Below are 23,493 nucleotides of genomic sequence, written 5' to 3' on the forward strand. Positions count from 1 at the left end.
AGGAGTGTGTAAAACTGATGTTTGTGTATGAGTCTCAGAATTAAAGGATACAGATTCTGATCTTTTGAGGCAAAGCTGTTTTTGTAGGAGAGCATGGAAAACTAGCAGAATGTGCTCATCAAAGTTTATTTTATCACTCAAGTGGTCACCATATGGAAACGCTATTACTTCAAAAGAAGATGTTTACCTTGGTTGATGACAGCTTTACGATTACGTCCATCCAGGTCGGCTCTTTCAATGACATGGTGTTTAGCGTCCACCCAGTACATGCGATGGCCAGCATAGTCGATTGTAAGGCCGTTTGGCCAGAACAAGTGGGTGTCGGCAATGACCCGTCGGTTCGAGCCATCCATATTGGCATACTCTATGCGAGGCGTGTTGCCCCAGTCAGTCCAGTAGATTTTACTGAGGAGAAACATGGGGTTGCCAGTATTAGATGTTCAGTTTAAACCTCTAGGACTGGCGATGAGTCAAAACAGCTATTTCTGTGCTACTATAGAAAAAAAAATACATGCCTAGGATTGGCGCAGTTTATTACTTCCAGATGTCTATAAAAGACTACCTAACAACTCATTTCAATGTTCTAGCTTGATATTTTTCTATGTTTTTATCTGGCCTGCTCATTTTTTGCCACTGCAACTAAGCCGTAGAGTCTCAGTCAGTTATGCTTCTGTCAAATCTTTGCATCTCAGAGACACTTGACTGTGGGAAATGCAGTGTTGCCAACCTGTAATCCCTACTCTTGAGCTACACAACAACTGGGACACATCCAGAGAGGATAGTGTGAACATTTGAAACCATCTGCTGTGCATCAGTACACATCTAAATGTTTGAGCTCCTACCCCTCTATAGGGTGCAGCGCAATGGCTCGGGGCTTCTCCATGTTCTGCCACAGCAGCACCTTGCGATGACTCCCATCCAGATTAGCCACCTCAATGCGTGATGTCCCGGAGTCTGTCCAGTACAACTTATTATGGATCCAATCAATGGCTAGCCCACCTGTGGGAGGGGAAATTGTCTGTTTGAATAAATTGGTAAATTACATTTTTAAGGAAATAACAAGATAAGTGTAGATTTTTTTTAGATCTCAATCAAGAAACAGGAATATTTGCAAAATAATAGGATCTGATAAAGAGTTAAGGGGTGAGGATGTGGGAAACACAAGCAGGGAAGACAAAACAACACCTTTGATTAATATAATGATCACAAATGTATCTGAGACAGGCTCTTATTGGAACCTATTCTCACCTGGGCTCTCCAAACCAGTAGAGACAACTTCTTCCACATTGGATCCATTGAGGTTGGCTTTCATGATGCGGTCCAGTGTTACGTCCGACCAGAAAACCAGCTCTTGGCTGTGATGAAAATCGAGAGCGATGGCATTCTCAAGGTTGTTTAGCAGCAATGTGTACTCAGAGCGGTGCGGCAGAACCTGACGAATATCAATTCGATTGGCAAACAACAGCACCGGCTCTGGACCTGCCAAAGACAAAGACAGACATCAAAGAAAGAAAACTTGTGGCATTTAAGAATCAGTGGGTAATGTTTTCATCCAAGTAAAAGGTTCATTGAATTTGACATTTGGTCACGATTTGGATTTAAATGGCTTCTTGAATAGAGTGATGGGCTGATGCAGCAGCACTTAACCCTCACAACATCTAAATCCACTCCAGAGCTTCAGAATATGTTCAAAGCCTTAGAGTCAGCAATGAATACAGTTACTCCCAAGGAATATATAAACAACATGCAGCCACATAAAAAAATTGGTCAAACCCTAGCTGCCTGACTGATGCGCAGTGTCATTTAAAAGTTTGAACACAGTACAGTGGATCTTTACCCAGTGCCTTGCAGCTGCGCTTGTCGGGCCGCAGCTCATAGCCCTGAACACACCAGCACTGGAAGCCGCCCTCAATGTTGGTGCAGCCCTGACTGCAGTAGCCTTCTTCAGCGCACTCGTTCACATCTGGAATACACCAAAAAGGCCAAAGAAGAAAGGGAGACAAGACAGTGAGACATCATTATAAAACTTCTGAAGGGTTCAGAAACCATTTTATGGCTCAATCTCAAGAATGCAAAGGTGTTAAAATAGGACTTTCATTTGATGTGATTTACAATGTGTCATTTCATCATAAATTAGCAGTCATATATAGTCACCAGTCAGGTCTTAAAGCACTCATGTAACATCATTAGTTCATAACTTTAATCCACTATCTAAGGACAGCCGAGACGTTAAGAGGCTCCGGTTTGGTGGCCTCAGTGTCTTATCTCTGCTTTTTGCACATGATTTACTTCAGTTACCCTTATCAAGCTTCTTACTGGAGGGGTTTGCAGTCAAGTGTTATGCAGCTGGGATGAGAATCAGCACCACCTGAGATCATGGTTCTCAAAAGGAAAAAGGTGAAATGGGAATGCCCCCCTCCCCATCAAGGATGAGGTATTTCTCCAAAGTGGGGGCGTTTAAATATCTTGGGGAGTTGGACGAGGAATGAAGCGAGAAATCTACAGATGGACCTGCATCAGTCTGCCATGGAAAATGAGTTGATCCGAAAGGCAACAAAATCTATTCACGCATCTACGTTTCTATCCTCACCTACCCTCACGAGCTTTGGGTTGCAACCTTAAGAACAAGATCTCAGATACAAGTGGCCAAATTGAGTTTCCTCCATGGCGTGTCCAGGTTCTCCTTTAGCAATAGGGTGCTCTGTCATGCGGGAGGAGTTCAAAATATACCTAATGCTCCTCTGCATCAAGATGAACCAGCTGTGGTAGATCATTAGTGAGGAATTTTGGGCAACTTCCACTGGGAAGCAAGACACGTCGGGGGGACACTATGTCTCCTGACTGGCCTGGTGGATGTTCACTGATGATATTTCAATAGAATACATATGACTAAACACCTCATTAAAATTGGGAATCCATCTAATGCAGTGTTTCCCAACCAATGTGTCATGGCACACTGGTGTGCCGTGAGCAATGAAATTGCAAGTACTCATAGAATGTAATATTCAGAGGGATGAATTAATATCAATATAACGAGATTAAAATTGAATTATTACAAAGTTAAAATCAAAATATGATGAACGTTAAATCATAGATGATACCATTACAAGATTCAAATTGTGAAACAGTCATTTTGTTGCTTGTTTTTCTCTAACATGATCCGGAAGTTGTTTGGTTTTAAGTCTGTGTGAAAAATTAGATTTTGGAATACTTTTGAAGGTTTATGTGATTCCTGTTGATAAAACATTGATGAGAATGACTAGTTAATATAGGCGACATAGTTTTAAAATTAAAATATTTTCAGATGGTATCGTCCCTTGAGATTTTTTCAATGCAAAAAGTGTGCCGCAGCTCAAAAAAGGTTGGGAAAGACTGATCTAAATGTACATGGAGAAACCTGAGGGGGGGAAAAAACTTTGGTTCTCTTTAGTTATTTGTAGTACTATATTCCCATATTGCTTCTAAACATGTTTTCTGTCTTTTTAAAGCCTACTGACTTTTCATACTATCATTTTGAGGTCATCAGAAATTATTTTTATCATGGTCTTCCACATTTATTCTCTCAGATTTCAGGAATGTGTAATGATACTCAAGGCAACAACTGACCAACCAGTCTGGCATAGCTGCCTTAGGCTAACACATACATGCACATAAATACCTTGGCACGATCTGCCATCATCCATCAGTCGGTATCCAGTGTGGCAGGTGCACTGGACCAGACCTCGAAGCATCTGACACTTCTGGGAGCAACCACCATTATTCTGGTTACAGTTGCCATCAGTGGGGCGTGGACCTAGATAGAAACATTACAGGGAACAGAAAAATTGTAAATTGAGCCAGTATGCTCAGTGTGTACAAGTGTCGCTACTGTCACATTTGGCTATATTACAAGTTTGACAGGACACCGGTTGTTAAAATTTTTACTTTTTTCCATTACCTTGTCGTTGATACCGTACATTTGTTAAAGGTTACTAGCTTGGATATGATTCAGTATAAAAGCATTGATGAAACTCATACATACTCATACATTTATTTTGCATACCAGCAATAGAAAAATTGTTTAAGAAAATAAAATAATTTCATGCTTCTGCTGAATAATAGTGGAGAAAATATTAAATGAATGCCAATATTTAACCTCCTAAGACCCAGACTCTTGCGAGGCATGCATTTTTATTTTCTCTTTGATATTTCGGCTAATTGGGACCTGATGAGTGTAAAAACAAATAATTAATTATCTTTTTACATGATGTAGTTTCTGAGAAAAATGATGTCCACATCATAAGTGGACCCCAGGCGCTTGTAGTCCAAAATTTAGCATTGCAAAATGGCCCTGAGCAGCCATTTTTAAATGGCAGAAGTGTTTTAGTCAATCAAATGCGAGTTCGCAATAAATAGTTTGCATCGCTCATTACGTCAACATTTCCTAGGCTTTTGAGATGGTAATACACTGATTTTGCTTAAAGGAAAACAATACATGAAAAGGAAATGTTGTACATTGTGGCTTAATGGGTTGCTGTAGATTAGTTTAGCTTGCCATACTTAGATTTGGTGAGTCTATCTGCTGCTCTGCAACTGTGCAACCACTCTGTCGTGAGGTGTACAATTGTTTCATGCACAGATTTTATTTATAAGAATGTCAAAGAGAATGAGAAGGCAGTGTCCATACGCCACAACGTTCAGCTTTTGATAATCAAAAAAACAGCAGCCATTTAAATTGACGAAAGGCTTTTTCTGCGTTCAGGAGGGAAAGAAGAGAAAGTACCCTCCCTACACTAAAACAGGTATAGTAACTTGAAACAGTCTGTTCCAATTTAATTCTTCTTCTTTGTACCTGTGTTTGTGTCTATCAAGGCTTACATGTTATCCTAAGAACAATGTCCCTTGGCTTGTTTGTGGCCCAGTTATACAACAAAGATATGGGTCGACTTACAGAAGTGAATGACAGCCCTCATCTGGCCCATGTATACGAAAGCTATGTTAAACCAAGGAATGTCAACAGCTAGCATAGATCACATAAGAATGATACTGGACAAAGTCCTCATGACCGCACCCACAGCATTAACCGGCCTCAATTTGCTACCCACTTCTCACTGACAGGCATCGTAATTTCCATCTGCCTTTGTTAAGGCCATGTATGTTATGGCTAAAAGATTACTGCTATTTTAATACTTAACAGGACGTTTTTCCAAAATTCCACTTCTAAAATGTCAAGATTTAAAATAATAGTATTATTCTAAGGTGCTGTTAAAAAAGGAGTGTAAAAGGAAGCACAACGTTAATTCCCAAAATAACAGTTAAAAAAAAATCTTCCTGTGACAAATGTCTACTCACGACATTCATGGTGTGGAAGCTCATCAGTCCCGTCTTCACAGTCGTTAACTTCATTACACACCTTCCTCTGACCTATACAGCGTCCATTACCACATTGGAATTGGTCAGGAGCACAAGCAGATGTTTCTGTGAGGAAAGCAACAGACACATTTTGTTTTGTGTTGACATAAGCCATGAATACAGTGCAAGTCTTCTAAGATGTTATAGACATCTTCACTGGGATGACCCATTTTCTTTCTTTGCAGCTCGTATTCTCTAACAGTCCTCAATTAAAAGGAAGTAGTGACGGAAGAATGGAGAAATTTCCACAAGTGGGGTTGAAATTATTCTGCATGACCGTATTTTCTGAACTATAAGGCGCACCTAAGAGCCTTCATTTTTTTCAAAAACTGATCTTGCGCCTTATAATCCGGTGCACCTTATGTATGATCAATATTGAGCCGCAACTGGTCTCGCAACTACGGTAAGCAGCCCCCGACTCCATTTTCCCCCTTAGAAGAAGTAGTGCGCGGGGCATGCTGGGATATATAAAACGCCGTTTTTATTTCTACAAAAAATAAGCCTATTATAAAGCATTGTGCTCTTTTATCCCTAGGAATCTTTGTGTGATTTATGTCTGAAAAGAGTTAATTGATTTTTCTTTTTTTCTAATTTTCGTGTTTGACATCAAGTAGTGCACGGTGCATGCTGGAATATAGAAAAAACAGCGTTTTCATTTCTACAAAAATATAAGCCTATTATAAACAGTATTCTTAATCTATTCTAGTGTCCTAATTCTGAATCTAAGTAAAAACATAAAATAAAACTCTATTATTTTTACTGTGTATGACCATGATATGGTACAGAGCACTTCATTTTATCTGAACACATAAAAGACAAGTGTTTCTTCCAGAGGTACATTTAGGCCCAATTGAAAAAAAGAGATCTGACTTTGCTGAGAGAGCCACAGTTGTTATGACTACAATTTAAGTTTGTGCTATATTTGGCTTCTGTAAAGATCTCATGCACAGGCTCACCAGTTTTCTCACAACCCTCTTCATCACTGCGGTCTGAACAGTCATCTTCCCCATCGCATCGCCATGACAACCGGACACAACGTCCGGTTCCACACCGAAACTGGTCAGCTGTGCACATAGATGTGGCTGCAGAACAATTCAAATATCAGGTAAGCATAACAAGAGTCCATAGGATACGTATGTATGCATGCTAAAATTGAATTGACAAAAGTGTTTACTCACTGCAGTTGAATTCATCAGACTGATCATCACAGTCAAATTCGCCATCACACCTCCAGCCTGCATTGATGCACATTCCGCTACTGCACATGAACTCAACAGACCTGCATGGTTGGTGAGATGCTGTACACAAAAAAATCCACACATATTGCATTTGAAATCAAAATCAGATTGTACTCAGACATCTTGGTTGAAGTTTGTGGGACTCGTGAAACATTAAGCTTATTTGTGAGGGTATTTCATCTTGTTGAGGAAATAAGTTAAATTTGACATTACACCTTTGCAAACTATTTCACACCGTCCCTAAGTTTATCACAGCAGAGAGAATATGTAGTTTGGTATCAGTATTGATCCACATGGCCAAAACATTATAGTGGATAAAAATGGAGTTGTAACTAAAACAGGTTACTCTTTTCACAAATTCTATCGATCATATTTAAAAATTGAGGTCAAACGTTTGAAGCTCTTGAACACCACACCCATCAGGCCATTAGTTTATGAATTTTGATCTGGACACTGATGCTTAATCATGCGGGAACAAGTGAAGGTATTACTAAATCTGTTAACCTACAGATGGTAAGATTAAATATTCTAAAATGGAGTGACTATATGAAAGAATGATTCAGCAGTACTAACTCAGTACTTAACATCACGGTCTGTCTCAATCTTATATCGATAAATGATTTGATACATAGATTTTTAGCAATGTGATGTATTTTTCCAGTGATAAAAACATCATATAAATATGATAAAAATTAACGTAAAATTATATATATATATATAATGTTGCATTATTTTTGTTTTGAAGGACTGTTAAAGGCTCCGAGTTTAAAGGATTTTAATTTAGTGTCAATTTCTTAGTTGTTAGTTCTTTAAATGGTTACTTTTACAGATTATACCAGTTCTTACACTTGAAATTTAATGTGATCCTTAAACATGTAGCATATGAAGGTAGAGGAGAAAGGGTGATTAAAGTGTGATGAACGACAATCTTCAATCATGTGTTTCAGGGTGATTTTAGTGCAATAAAAGACAAACTTAAATCATGTGAGTTTCTCGAGCATGTTTTCTCCTGACAACACGTGTCTGTTTCCTTGAAGAGTGGGCCAGAGATGAAAAAAACGACAAGGGGGGAGGGAAGGCAAAAGAAAGTCGACAGACACGATGAGTGTTTGTAGCCTGCTGTAGGCTTATCAGCTGGCTCAGGAAGGCAGAAATGATCAAAACAGCCACCTGGTTTACCCAAAGAGAGAAAATTGTGGGCAAGCAGAAAGTCAGTGGGGTACAGTTACTCTGATAGGCATACGCATACATATGCGATTCCTCCGTTGTAGCTATCCCCTTTTCAAAACCGACAATCCACTTGCATGTAGTATGTTATTGGGTCAGGGTTATCCCTTGAAGCAGTAGGTAGTCTCTATCGCTTTAACATTTTCGTTTCGTGTTTTTCATAAGGGAAGTAAGGTTTATTAAGGCTGACTAAACCACCGGTCTTTAGTTTTGAAACAAATCCTATAATTTCCGGGGTTGTCAAAAAGGAAGTAGGTGTACACAGCACTGGTAAGTCTTATCAATATGCCTGCTCGGGTTAAGCGCAAAATTGATGGCAATTTGGATGAAGACCAGACACTCTCAGAAGTTTAGAAGTTCGCAATATAACGAAATATCCCATGTGGAAGCCGTCTCCAAAAGGACTGACTTTTGCACATTGCACAACATGCATGTGCGACTTCAGCGTGACACATGGTGGAATTACTGACTGTAAAATGCACGTAGAAGGACCCAAACACAAAGATAAACGTATTTTCCTTATGGTGTATGTTCTCAATAGTTTGCAAAAACACAATATTTCAATTAATGTAAAAGCATGGGAATAACAGTTTGATTTAAATTTTCCTACATTTTTTTTTACATTTTATGTCGATTTTGCGTGAATCGCATTCACTCTGGAAAAACTCCGGAAACAGTGTACTCCTGAAATGGGGTCGATGGAGGTTGGCAGCTCTGAGTATCACTGTTACCAAAGCATGGGATTTTTTGGTGTTTTCAAGTCTATGTATCATTGTGAAGTGTATATCAATATATGTATGCAAGTTTGCCTTCACATGAGAAGTAGTAAGACAGGGCAAGGCGAAAGACACTTTTTCTCCCTTAACAAAGCACCCTTCATACGGCTGGAGATGCAATACCTTGGAATGCTGTGTTAGGATGTCTTATGCCTCAGAGGAATGCCTTGTGTGGATGTGTGTGGGAGTGTGTGTGTGGTTGTGTGTATGTTCAAAACGTTTCTTCGTGTAGACGTGAAGTGTTTTAAAAATTGCTTCCTATTCAACTGTATGCATTTAAGTGTGTAAAAGCAGTAAAGCAGATATTTAGAAACTTTGGACATGAGAGGAAGGGAGGAACAAAGAGAACCGCCCAGGCTACTCTGACCTTGGTGACGCCAAATGACAGGAAACCTTCAAGTTATGCTTATCGGAGTGTAGATAAAAACATCAAAGGGTAAACTGGTGAGTGAGAGCGAGAGAGAGAAAGAGTGTATGTTCCATGAATGAATGAAACAAAGAACAAATTAAGAGCCTCCTGATGGTGAAGGAGGGGAGAGGTTGAGAACGGGATGTATGAAACATGATACTCTTTTAATCAGGACCACAATTTCCCTCTTTGTGTGCATGTGCACATACATACAATATTTTACGGTTCTATCGAGTACCGGCTAGCACTTGATGCTAAATGTCCATGCATGCTGAAATTGTTTGCATTAGAAGAAGAAAAAATAAATAAGAGGCAATCAGTAATGAGTCAGGCAATTGTAAATAAGATGACAGCACAATTTGTTATGAGTATTTTGTGGTTAAGTGAATTTTGTCTCAATGTCTGGACTAAAATACTTAATGAAGGCAGAAGGCCTTGATAATGCTTATTGTGTGTTTTTGTGTCAAAGAAGGCAATCTTACAGCAATCTGACTCATCTGACCAGTCTCCACAATCATCATCTCCATCACAGTGGTAGATGTCAAGAATGCAGCGGCCATATGCACACTGGAACTCCTCGGCACTGCAGGTGGCTGCCATCACATCTGAAGCTGGATCCACACAGGGTAAACAGATGACAAAAGTAAAAAATATGGCTCAAATGTTGACTTGTCTCAAGTACTTTGAAGTTCTGTTAGAGATTACATGAAGGAGAAGATGGTTGACGATCATTTGAACAAGGTGTGCAACATGTGTAATTTGGCAGTTTGCATTTTAAGATATTAAAACGAAACCCGTTGAGTTGTCTCAAAAAGTCCACTTCATTTCTGTTTCTGCCAATGGTAAGTGAATTGTTTGACATTAAATATTCTATACATGTATACTAGTTTGTAATCCAGCCATTATTTGTAACTAGACACACCAGTGGGTGCTATCAAAAACTCAAGGCAATGATAAGCCTCAAACTCATTCGAGCTAAACTTAGTGACACGACCACAAACACGATAGCTAGGAGCTTATGACTCAAGAAACATACTTTTTGCCAGACTAGAATGAAGTGTCATTGCAATTCATTCGACAGATAGCAGTGGTGCGCTCAGTGTCAGAGTTCACTCAGGAGTTATCCAAAGCTGTACTTAGAATTTTATAGAAAACTACTATTTTTTGGTTGGGGAAGTGCGAAACATTTAATGCTTCCTGGGGAAAACGCGACAGAAAGTAATTGCGAAGCATCAATTTATTTTAAACCAACAAGTGAACAACCAAGGGAATTTTCTCATTCGATCCTATTTGTAACTCATGAGTTGTTATGATGCACTGGCCTGTAAATAATCATATTAAGTAAATATTTAAGTACTAAGATATTATTAGTTTCATATTATTGTATGTTTTGCTCTCAACGATGTAAATGCTTTGCCCCTGATAAATCTTAGTTAGTCTAAACAAAGAGAAGTGCTGCAAATCTGATCTGGGAACGGCATATGCGTCCACCACAGACTCCACAAGACTTCTTCCAGACCTTCATTTGTTTACACTATTGACGTCTCACTTCTGTTTCCACCCTACCCTGAGAGTTCAGATGTACATTGTAATCAGGGCCCTCGAATGAAATAAACAACAGAAAATATGTGTAAGGTCAGAACGGAGTTGGGACTTAGACCCAACTGTTCATTCTCCATGCCAGTAAAAATTCCAGAAGACTGTCTTTTCCTCTTTATTGGTGCGTGAATTTGGGGAATGCCTATTGGTGAACTTATCACCTTGAAAACCTAATTTAAATGTTTACCAAATTTAAAGTCCTATAAATCTCATAATACTGATACAGTAAGAACCCTGTCCCATTACTGTCCTTGAGATAAAAGACAAAAAGAACATGACGCAAACACACACAAACTTACGGCAGTTTTCTTCATCAGATCCGTCCTTGCAGTCCGTGTCACCATCACAATACCAGTGCTCAGCAATGCAGCTGCCGTCTGTACAGCGGAACTCCTTGTCTGAACATTTTCGCATGTCTGGAAGAACCAATTTAGACTTTTTTAAATATGTACATACAGTTTATGCGAACTGTTGGCTTTTTTGGTGTCTTGTACCCACCACACTGTTCATCACTGTTGTCACCACAGTCATTGTCTCCATCACAATGCCATAAGCTACGGATACAGTAACCATTCTGGCATTGAAACTCATCTTCCTCACATTCTCGGGGAGCTGGAGAAAGATAGTATATTTAGAAAATTTATTACAACTGCATAGATTCTACAGCGACAATGTTGAAATAAGCCGGAAAAAGGTAGAGAAAATTATAAAGCAACACGAGTTCTTGGTTGTAAAAATAAATGAATATATAAAAATTGATTGTCCCTTTATGTAAATGAACCAAGATTATCATTCTGTAAATCTTAAAGACGGACGGCATTGCTGGAAGCACTATATTTCACTGTTTTAATTGTATACATATCTTAAGAACTAACTTGTTTTTTTATCTATCCCAGCTAACTACGAGCAGGGCATACCTGAATCAGTGGCCAGCCAATTGCAGGGCACAAGGAGACGGACAACCAATCATGCTAAAACTCATACCTAGGGGCAGTTAGAGTGTTTGACCAGCCTGCACTGCATGTTTTGTGGATTTGGGAGAAAACCGGAGTACCCAGCAAAAACCCACGCAAGAGAACACGCAAACTCCCCATAGAGAAAACCGAGCTGAGATCAAACCCCCGATCCCAGAACTCTAAGCGCAACTTGCTAACCACACAGCCACACCAAATAAATATTTTTAAACCATCTTGGTTAATTGAGAACTATCCAATCTGAAGCAGATGGCGTGATCAATTAGTGTTGTCAAAAAAAAGCAAGTAGGCAACATTTCCCATTTCGCAATACTGCATAATAAATACATCATAGTTGCAATGTATAGTAGCTGCCATGCACATGCGTTTATAAGTTGGGTGTGCTTCCTTAGGCAGGGAAGTCAGTAGGTAGGGCGTGAATTAAAACAGAATAAATCACCTTAAAATACATTTCATTATAGGAACACAGATTTTTTTTCTATTCAATTAATGATATTCATTAATTCATCCATTTTCTACACCGCTCATCTTCATTAGCCTGCAGGTAAACTTGAGTTCAATAAACATAGGCGACAGAGTGCATTCACAGGACTGCTAGTTGATCATTCATGCACTTGTGTTATCTATAATGCTAATTTGGAGAAGCACTGACTTTAGAATGAGGTTTTAGAGGTGTCCGTCCATCTAGTGCTGACAGGTAACATTATGCATGTTTCTATTTGATGTTTTAACTCTATATTGAGCGGAACAGTGGAGAAAAAAATATTTAAAAAAAAAATCGAAGCCCATTACTTAGCAAATTCCACTGAGTCAATTAAATCAAGTCTATAGCCATGTTGACATCTGATGAAATAAATTGCTTAGAGAAAAAGAAATGGGAAAAAAAATCCAACTTCATTCATATGCAATGCTAGTTGAAATTTAAAGCTACCCCTGCTAAGCTTCACAGCTTGATTTATATCCTAATTGGAAATCCTAGCTGTGATATAAAAGGAAGTGCTATTTCACAAGAAAGTTAACCTTGAGCCTGGACATAAAAGACATAAGTCATCCATGCCCTCTGCCTACATGAGGTAGTTAAAGAGGAGTCATTGACTCATCTTAACTTTTAGTGCTATGACACAGAAGTTGTTTTCATTTTAAACCATTTTTCCATGGCCAAACTCTTCCATTTTAATTAATCAGACACTCAATGATTAAACCCCTGAATGGATCTTTAAAACCACAGTCTCTAGTTATGGTCCTAATCGATGGCAAATTCCAGCTTTGCTAGCCTGAGGCATAGTAAACACGCTAGTCAAGGGGAACTGATGACGGATGGCCCAGGGCAGGTGGTAATCTATAATTTACCATTGTTGTGTGTGCATGTGGGTGTTCATGTGGCCGAAAAGTGAGATAAATAGACAGAGATAAAGAGACAGAAACACAGAGACGTGAGAGAGCAAAGATTGCAGTTTGATGTTTGAGCTCTTTCAAGCCATAATGCTGCTTCAAATGTGAGTCAACTTAGGACATGAGTAACATGAAACAAAGCAGTCCTGGAATGTGTACACAGCGAATCTGAATCATAGATCAGTGATATGCTAATACTTCTCTATGCTCCATGGAGATCGCACAATTCTCAAAATCCACCATTCCATATAACTAATTCAGTCGATGTTTACTTTTTGCTCCTTGCACAGTGAAGCAGTACATACCCATATGTCGTCTGCACCCACAAAACACTAGTATACAAGGGATTGAGCATGCGTTTCACCACTTATTTACCATTTCAAGAATTTCTTATAAGGTTATTAAGGCATACGAAGTGACGTTTCAGTTTAACAGATACGTATAGGAAAACATAATTTAAGTATTCAACACTGATTGAACATTGATTCTGTGCATAGCTTATTCCAAAATGTTTCTTCACACACATCTAATATTTAAAGACAGTGTTTTCCAATTTAATTTTTCATTTCACCATTCAGGCACACAACCTTTTTGTTTTCCTCCTAAATATCTAAGTGTAAAATCAAAATTAATTTAATCTACATTTAAGATATATTTTAATCTTTGGAAAAACAAGCCTTTCATTCAAAAGAACTCTGCCATCACTGAAGTAAACAAAGGAAGGTCAAAGTTGAACACGCCCTCAAGACCCTTATCACTCAACCTGCTGCAAAGGGCAAAGGGTGCGCCGAGTCATTACCAAGCTTACTGAACGTGCGAGTGGTTTCATGTTTATATTATTTTATTCAACATAGAGAATAACAAATCTCATTCACACAACAACATGTGATTTGTGTGGGCATTATGGGACATTCTCTTTAGGTCACTGTTTCTAAATAAAACCAGGGTCCCAAAGGATGGAAAACAGGGCAACAAAGCATTGAGAAAAATGCATTAAATAATAAGTACTTGAGAAAAAGAGGGGGGAACAGAAATTTGTGCCGCTACATGAAAAATTAAAAGGGTCCCAACAACACCCCTAAAAAGGCAACTAAGTCTAGTGTTAGTCTTTTTGATGGGTAGTTGGTTGTCATTTCAATTAAATAAAAACATAATGGTCGAGCCTTTTTAGAATTCAACTATGTAAATAATTGATTTGTTAAGTGCAACAAAAATCTCATAGAAGTGGCAGTTGCCTTCATCCACATCCACACATCACAGTGACCGCAAGTACTTTTGCAAAATTGTGCATTGCTTGTCTTTGATAACTCTGGCCTTTAATTGAAAATTTAAAAAAAGAAAATTCTCTTTATTACCTGATCAGCATTCTACATCCCCGGCAAAGTCATATTAGAAATATAGGCATGGGCAGATATGAGAAGAGAGGAAGAACATTTCTTCATTCAAACCTAGACCTGGGTGATAAAATGCTAACAATATTTATCGTTAAATAATTTTTGTCAACAATAATAATAAAAACCTTCCATAAATTTAAACTGCAATTACACGACCCAAACACCGCAAAGAACGGGGGCACTAATCTGACACGAATGCTTGTTCCAGACCAACGTTCAGTGGAAGAAGATGGTAAGGAAAGACCGTGTTAGTAGAACATGTAGCTCTTCCTAAGAAGGCCCTGACCTGGGATCAAACCCTTGATCTCAGAATTGTGGGGCTGACGCCCTAACCCCGTTGCCCACTGGGCCGCCCCACAAATGTATTTTCCTGAAATTTAAGGTTACAATGTAACATGATAATCAGAAATTACAGGTACACAACTACCTGCCTTATCATTACAGGGGAATAGACACAAACTAAAAGTATAGTTTACCATAAGATAGATACTTTGTCATATGTGCTTAGCACAACGTTTGTGTTGGCATTTCGAGCCACGTGTCGCAAGAAAATGAAGCCCTACTGACAGTATTTATGAGCGTACAAATTTATTACAATGTTACAGAGAATGTGCAAGGTGAGGTTGGGTTTTTATATTGATCTGTACTGATATTGTATGCGATGAAATTGGATTTTGAAAAAGCACTTAGTGACCCTCTCTGCCAAGGGGCAAACATAATCTAAAACAGAATGTGATTAAAGAGTATCTTAATAAGGGAGTACCAATCAAACTCTTCTGATGCTTTGATTTCAAACCCCCAAAATTCCAGTCAATGCAACCAGGTCTATTTACTCTAACTTTAAGGACATTTTAATGTCCTCAAAAGGTGCAGTTCACCTTAGCCAAATGAAGCATCAATACCTATTGGATAAATATGATTCTCAATTTACAGCACCGTGTCAACTAAATAGTTGGCATGAATATATTTCTTCAACCCTGTTTGGTTTCGAGGGACATCATTCATCTAGCACCATCATTTAACATCATTGGTTGTGACATAAGGTATACCAGGTAACCATTACAATTCAAATGAATGAATGTATTAATAATTTATGGTAGCCATTTCTCTGATGGAAAAGCATCTATTATGGAAAGGCCAGACATCCAAAACACTGGCTTTGCAGACACAGCTCGAGGGCAGTGCTCTACAAGCCTTGAGGAGTGTCTTGACAAAAAGAGCCTCGCCTTATGGGTTTTCGATATTACGAGCAGTCACTTGACCAATTATAATTTTTACAGTTTAACGTCTATCCTTACATTTCGTCTGGATTTGTTACTTATTTTGTGAAGTTTGGCTTCGGAGCATGTTAAACTATCTCCAATAGAATAAAAAGGTAGACTTACGGCAATCCTGCTCATCCGAGTCATCTTCACAGTCATTGTCTCCATCACAGACCCATGAACGCCGTATACATTTGCCATTGTCACAGTGGAAGTCTAGTGGTGAGCAGGTGGGAAGCACTGCAAACAAACAATGCCAAACAAGTTTGTCAGTGTGAACATAAAAACATAAAAAAGCTAAGAAGCCATTGAAATGAAAGAAAATAAGGATAAAGGAAAATGACAGCCTGCATGCAGATAGTTGCAAAGTAAGCAAAAAATCCATACCATCGCTACGTCCTTCCGCCATCTTACTTACCAATTTGATTCAACTGCACTATAAACTGGATGAATTCAGCAACACGAGTGCATTGTGAATCATCCAATCATGATAACAACAGTTCGATTTAAATTGTCCGTTATTTTTTACATTTTATATCGAATTTGCGTGAATCACATTCACTCCTGATGAAAACATAAAACTCTGGAAATGGGACAAGAGTACTTCTGAAATGGGGTCGATGGAGGTTGGCAGCTCTGGATATGTTTGCTTCATGGATATGTTGTAACACTGTGTAAAAGGAATAACTTGTATGGTGTTTGGGTCCTGACCCCATTTGTCAGTAATAACAAAACTGGCTCCAACAGAGACAGACGCCATACAATTAAACTTCATTTCATTTGAATGACAAGTAAAGACAAATAAGCGTGACAAGCCACAAAAAACATTTAATATTTATTATTTGCTTGAACCAGATCCACATTTATCCCACCTTTCCACTCTACAATGCAAAGATCTACAATGTCTGCCCAGCTCAACTCTGAGCATTCCTGCTTAACTTCACTGTCTAATGACTGTCTCTTTGTCATGCGCAGACATGGCTAATTTAATTATGGACTAGAGATGGATAAAAGCGAAAATAGGGGGGCTAATCTTGCCAGAGGGCTCGGTTGTCAATCGAAGGTATTAAATATTGACCGAGCTTTGTAGACTTTATGAAAAATGCATGACGTCACACAGAGAGTTAACCACCATGGCAGACAAGCAGACAACTTGGGGCTCAGTCGGTGTGTGTGTTGGGGTGTGGCGCTAGCTCTCTTGGGTAAAGCAAAGCTCCACTGACCCACATACTCTTACTTGGATATTACATTATTTAAGGATTTAAGGCACAGACACAGAGAGGGTTCTATATATATATATATATATATATATATATATATATATATATATATATATATATATATATATATATATATATATATATATATATATATATATATATATATAAATATATTTATATATATATATATATATAACCCTAACTCCTAACCATATATATATATATGACTTATTTACTATGCAGACAGGCTCCAGAAGGGTGCTTTTATTTGCAGTTGTTGAAAAGTCGATCATGTGATCCATATTCATTCATTTTCCATTCTACCACGTCCTCACGACGGTTGTGTGCTGGGATATTGATTGTGAAAATATCTTGAACTAGTAAGAAGGAAAGAAAAGTAAACAAATATCTCTGCATAAACTGATAGCTGAAGTGAAATAGAGAATGTAATAGTTTTGTTTCATTGTCTTCTTCTACAATTAATGGGTAAGAGAAAATTTAGCTGTGGAAAAATGCTAAAAGAAAATAACTAAATTTGTCTGCCAAAAGAGATTGTGCCACCACCTTACAATTCATGACTTACAAGTCATGAAGTGATGGTGTTACCATAAAGTTCCAATTTCCAAGTTTGTACCAGTCTTTAAACTGGTATACTTTAATGGTGAAGCCGGGAAGTTTAAATGCAAGTGAAGGGGAGATTGCTCTATTTTGAAGCCAGCCTCCAGTAGCAATCTCTGGAACCACAGGGTTTATACTTCCTGGCACAGTTTGAAAACACAATGAATTATAATGTGCATCACATCCTATTCCGACAGTGAAAAACCCAAGAACAATGTCGTTCTTATCACATAAAATGCATGGAGGCACTTCTTATTTCACTTTATCAAGTGTATTCACGGGAGACCCTCAGATGGTTGACAAGGTCTTGTTTTTTGGATACTGCTTAGAACTCTTTAGCAATCAATGCATTTGTCTCTAAAACCGATGACATACATACACACCCACACACTCATAAAACCCTCATAACATTTAAAACTTCCCCTTTGACGGATTCCAGTAATTGCAGCCTTTTGTCCCATTTCTCTTTGCCCTATAACTGTCTTCTTGCCAATGGATTTGAAACCAGTACAAGTAACTGTCGAAAGGAAGACAACTCTGTAACTCTCACCCAATTTTTTGACTTGTGCGTTTTTGCTTCAAACTGTGGCTTTTTTTAGTTCCAATTATAACCCAAGTGTCAGTCGTGCAAAACAAAAACCACCAATGACACAGCCAAAACAACAAAACAAAAAACCTTTTCACACTGCGCTTGGAAGTCCCGATGGGCAGCGCAAAAGGAGCCAAAATGACTAAATTTGGAAGTGCTGATGTGACAAACTACCGAGATAATACACCAGGATGAATCGTCTGCTGTTCTAAAGGAGATTTAGATCTCATCTTGACGTAGTATATACAGTTCGGTTCCATAGTTTGAATAGTAAACTTTCCTAATAGTAAAGAGGAGGTGAAGACAAGAATAAGAACAAAAGAGCAATTAGTGTGACTTTTTATAATGTCTCAATCTGACTCTGTATTCCTTGGTACTTCCTCACCACATCATATTGAATGTCTTGGTTGACAACGGATGACTGGTAATTGCTCAATTAAAATGGCCTTGATCCAATAGGGGCAACAACTGGAAGGTCTCTGGCTGGCCAAGCTAATTTCCGGACAGTTAAAGAAGTACATTCCAAAACAAAAAAATAAAAAGTCTGAAAGTCTCGGCAAACCCTCAAAAAAGAAGAGAGGGAAAAAATTGTGATGTCACTAGGAAGCAAGATTGGTGTATTTATTGCATGATTTGAAATAGGTCCATGTGTTGTAATACCTTTTCTTGGATCCAGATAGAACAGCCTGGAATAAAAACTTACTTTGTTTTATAACCTCTAAAATCTTAATCTTTAGGTTTCAAAGACAAGTTTTCTAAACCATAAACAAAGGAATTAACTTTAAAGGTTAGTGAAGTGATTGTAAATTCTATTTCAAAGAGGGAAAAGTAGGTTTCTACCACCTTGAGTAATAAAAATCCTAGGCACAACTTTGCGTCCATGTGTGTGTGCTGCAAGGACATATGTGTATCTTTAAGTGGCCTTGAGCAGCGAGTTAATGGCCCGCTTTTTTCCTGTAGAGCAGCGGAATCAAGTGGCTCTAATGGGACCAATATATCTGCCTTAAAGCTTCTCATCATCGGGATTCAACAGATGAAGGGATGAACATCTTTAGAAAAAGAAGGCTGTCTGGAAAACAGATGAAGACCCGAAGAAAGACAAGAGCACATTTACGGGTTCTGAGGATCTTCAGGAAATATCTATTTTTTTTCTTGTCTAACACATCACTTCCCCTCCAGATCATCTTCAATGAAAATATTTTGTTGCACTGAAATGTAGATCTATTATTAGAGAGAATGAAAATTACATCCAACATATAAAAGATATACCATATTTTCCACACACCTTTAATAGATGACATATTTTAATATGGTTTCTATATATAATAAGGCGTATTAGATGTAGTAAAAGTAGTGGTTGTCATGCGTCAACAAGATGGAGGTGCGCAAAATGGAATGTCATACCATGAAAAAACAATATTGGCCTATATACAAGAAGGAGGACATTTAGGTCTTGGTAGTGTGCCTTATAGTGCGGAAAACACTGGATTTAGTTTAGCCTTAAATTTTAGAAAAGGAACAGTTGGCGCACAAACAAATCACAGAATTAATTGTTTTAATTAAGTCATTAATTTTAATTAAAAATAGTGTATCACCGAACCTGTAAGGTTCAATTGAACCCAGGTTAAGAACCACTGTTTTAGATAGCGATAATCAGGAGCCAGAATTTTTTTGACACTAGCAGGGTGGAGCAGAGTTACCAGCAGATTTTTTATCCTTTTTTCCTTGCAAGCATATCCAGCACCATTCTGTGTGATAGGTTTAAGCGGACCTTCTCTACCACACTACTTGACAAAAAGGCTGCCAAGATTAGTCCATTACTGACGATAACGCTGAGGATAAAAAAATTAATAATAATTCAAAGGCCGACAAAATAATTGATTATACGGAGAATAAACACAAGCCGTGAAATATGACCTACATTTGTGAGCTCGCGCTCGAACATCAGAAAAGAGATCTAGGCCCGCTCTTTGAGATCAAAAAGCCACTGCTGTAAAACTCGGTATTGATGCTCATTCTGCCATAAGTGCAAAAATGAACACAACAGCAAAACCATCTTCTTCACCCAGATATCGTTTAGTGTATACAATTGCTGGATCTCAATTTGTTTTAGTATTAGTACCGTATTTTGCTGTTTAATATACCCCCTATTTAATATACCCGGGTATATCAAACAGCAGGGGTATATTAAATGGCGCACAAACGGGAAGGTACGATCCACTACGCACATTTTATGCCGTGATGGGGTTCATCAACGTTTTGCAGAATAAAACTACCGTAATTACTCGAATATAACACGCATATTTTTGCTATATAATTAATTCCAATAGTTGGGGGCGCGTGTTATAATCAATAACTAAAATAAATTACAAATTTTCGATCGAAAAAAGCATTGTCAAACTCACTTTGACGCACGGACATTGTGCAATTTCCAACTTTGAATTCAAAATACACGCATATTAAAGATCGTCAAGCCTCACAAACATCACAATCCTGCATTAATAAGCTGGAAAGTAGAATACTACATTGTAGTGTAGTACGTACTTGTATTTAAAAATATGTCCAGCGGGGGGCAGTACATTCCCTTGTTACATGTGATAGTCTTTTCCATTGTGCATATCTTCAAATCATTTATTTATTCAATTTGTATGTTCCTTTTCTTGTTTGAGAATGACAATAGATATTTGAATTAAAACATGGTATTGTCAATTGAAATGTAGTCAATGTTCAAGGAAGTCTAAAAGGTATTGCAACATAACATGTCTACATGATATGTTTGTCCACTCTGTGTATCATCTATTGCCCTAAAATTCAAACGCATAACTCCCAACTGCACGACACTCGACACGCTCGTACCTGAAGATTTCTCTATCCGGTTTTGAACAAAACAATCGTGAAACGAAGAAAAAAAGGTAAGATTTCTGATTTTCGTCAGCGGGAAATTTTAGGTGCGCACTATATTCGAGTACTGCGTTTTTCCAGATTTTTTTGGCCCAAAATTACCTGCGTGTTATTTTCGAGTGCGCGTTATATTCGAGTAATTACGGTACTTACTGCTCAGGTTAAAACTACTTACTGCTGAATAAAGTCTGACTTGGAATTTTAATGAACTTAAATATCTATAATTATGCTCCCATGATCACTATACAAATCTTGCCAAAAAAGCTGAGTTGCCGTTTAATATACCCGGGTATATTAAACGGCAGGGTTATATTAAATAGCGCACAAACGGGACGCTCAAAAAAGCAAAAATCATTTAATATATTAAACGGCAAAATACGGTCATCAAAATTACTCAATATATCTATATTAATGATAATCCAGAATACTTAATAGAATATATTGAAACACTTCTTTCACATTTTGGCACTGAGTTTCCCTAAAGTCACGTCAAAAGAGCACATGCACAAAAAGATTAAATTGTGTTCTTGCTAATCATATGTTCCTTGATGTTCCCTTATGTCTTTACTGTGCCATCATATAGAGCAGATGCTGTAAATACACAAGAAAGAGGACAGTAAACAGCCTGTACTAGGCATGGCTTGAAGAAAACAGACAAGTAGAGGACAAACGAGGATTTGAAGATTATGCTAATGTATCAAAAACTTCATTCAAAGCTTCAGGGAGATGGTCATAATAAAATAAATAAAAGGCTTGAAGTGATTATGTATGATGGGGGGGAAAAGAAGTAAAATTATTAAATTGATTTTAAAAATATAAATCTTCGATAAAATGTATACTAATTCAGAAAAAGTGAAATGTATTATTAAAAACAATGCACAAACAGCACTTATGGTGGTTAACTTCCTAGTTCAAGTAAAACTCAAGAGTAGTCAGATATAATAATATTTTGCTTTTTTGGTGTCTGCAATGGGAGTTGAACTGTGACCCTCTAGGAATTTATGATGCAAGTCAAACATAACTGACCGGTGTGACCTAGCAACGCAGCACAAACTAAATGCAATGTCACAGACAAAACTACCTTATATATCATTATACAATAATTTCAGGCTACTCCAGCAGTGATTTAAAATGCCACAGTTCAGAAAGACTGATTAGAAGATTTTGCATATGGATAGCAAACGGCTGTTATTTGTGAGTTTTGGATAAAGAATGCATGGCGCACCATGTCATATCTTTAATAATGTTGCAGTCAGTGTTTCAAAGAGGCGACTTGCTGAAATTTTACATCGACAGGTATCCTATATCTTACTGAAGATGAAAGCATTTACGCTCACATTCTTTACACTTATGGGGAGTTGCAGGCAACATGATTTAAATGGCAATAATGTGGAAGATAAACAGCAGAGCTTCCAAACTTCAAAAATCATATTTTAAAGTGGGTCAAGAGAATTTTCCAATTTAATGACTTAAGCAGAGACGCGTACAAAAACAAAACTCAATGTTATCTAATTTTCTAATGCTTTTCAAATAGTTTCCCTTTTTTCAATAGTTAATTCTAGCAAAGAAACAAACAGGAAATCAACTATTATTCACGCTTTCATTTTGAGAGCTGGCACGTCTACACAGCTTGAAACAACTGATGAGAATCTATACGCATCAAAAGTGAGCACATTACTTAACTTTCAAATTAATTGAACGTTTTGATAACATGCAAAATGCAAATCTTATTTACAACATGACGTTGCGTTTCAAAATTAATCGTTAAGGTAAGTTAAGGCGAGCCAAAAACGAAAACTTCGTTGTGCGTTACATAATTCGCCTATTCAACTATCGTGGGGGGTATCATGTTCTGGGGAAAAGCCCAAAGTATTTGTTGTTGGTCTCGGGACTTTGGCGTGACAGCGTGTGCGTTGGTCTTTTTTGTGGTGTGGAATAAACCCCAATAAAAACATCATTGCCTGTCTGTCTGCGTGCTTTGACACACCACCCAAGACTCCCATTACCGTTTGCTACAACTTTCAACATTTTATTTTTTGTTCCATGTAAATCGCCTTGGGTTTTTTGGGGGGTTATTTACGTAGTTTGAAACAGAATGCATATTTAGTAGTTTGCATTCTGCATTCTACTTAACAGGGTTTCAAATTATTGAGGAAAACAATAACAATAAAGTAAAAACATTATAGCCACCATTTTGTAACTCAAGGATCAACAAATTGATTAATTAAATTGACACAACCCAACATACTGGTGCCACCATCTTAAAATATTGTTTTTCAAAACATTCTAAATTCCGGCCAAATACCCAAATTGGCAGATTCATGACTCAAGAGGTGTTAAGATGGTAAGATGTTTTCATTTTCACTTGCCGACTGTCAACATATACCATCATAGTTAAGGTCAAAGCCAGTTGCTGCAAAGACATTTCCTACCCACCTTGAGTCAACTATATTAATGTGGTGTCATTCATCTGGTCTTTTAGCTCAATGAAATCACAGGCTTG

General features: G+C 37.9%; 1 protein-coding gene across 2 annotated transcripts in view; it reads right to left on the bottom strand.

Annotated features, from left to right (window-relative positions):
* lrp4 (low density lipoprotein receptor-related protein 4) overlaps positions 1–23,493 on the bottom strand; it is a 76,457-nt gene that overhangs the window by 19,036 nt on the left and 33,928 nt on the right. For both annotated transcript variants that reach the window (XM_077624368.1, XM_077624359.1), the window contains exons 3-14: positions 15,786–15,902; positions 11,139–11,252; positions 10,940–11,056; positions 9,524–9,652; positions 6,570–6,689; positions 6,348–6,473; positions 5,332–5,457; positions 3,659–3,793; positions 1,838–1,963; positions 1,249–1,479; positions 843–999; positions 188–405 (exon numbers count right to left, since the gene is read on the bottom strand). In XM_077624368.1, coding sequence (XP_077480494.1) covers positions 188–405; positions 843–999; positions 1,249–1,479; positions 1,838–1,963; positions 3,659–3,793; positions 5,332–5,457; positions 6,348–6,473; positions 6,570–6,689; positions 9,524–9,652; positions 10,940–11,056; positions 11,139–11,252; positions 15,786–15,902 — 1,716 coding nt within the window. The remainder of the gene's footprint in view (positions 1–187; positions 406–842; positions 1,000–1,248; positions 1,480–1,837; positions 1,964–3,658; positions 3,794–5,331; positions 5,458–6,347; positions 6,474–6,569; positions 6,690–9,523; positions 9,653–10,939; positions 11,057–11,138; positions 11,253–15,785; positions 15,903–23,493) is intronic.

Source organism: Stigmatopora argus, chromosome 2 (genome assembly GCF_051989625.1).
Source record: "Stigmatopora argus isolate UIUO_Sarg chromosome 2, RoL_Sarg_1.0, whole genome shotgun sequence".
Classification (NCBI taxonomy): Eukaryota; Metazoa; Chordata; class Actinopteri; order Syngnathiformes; family Syngnathidae; genus Stigmatopora; species Stigmatopora argus.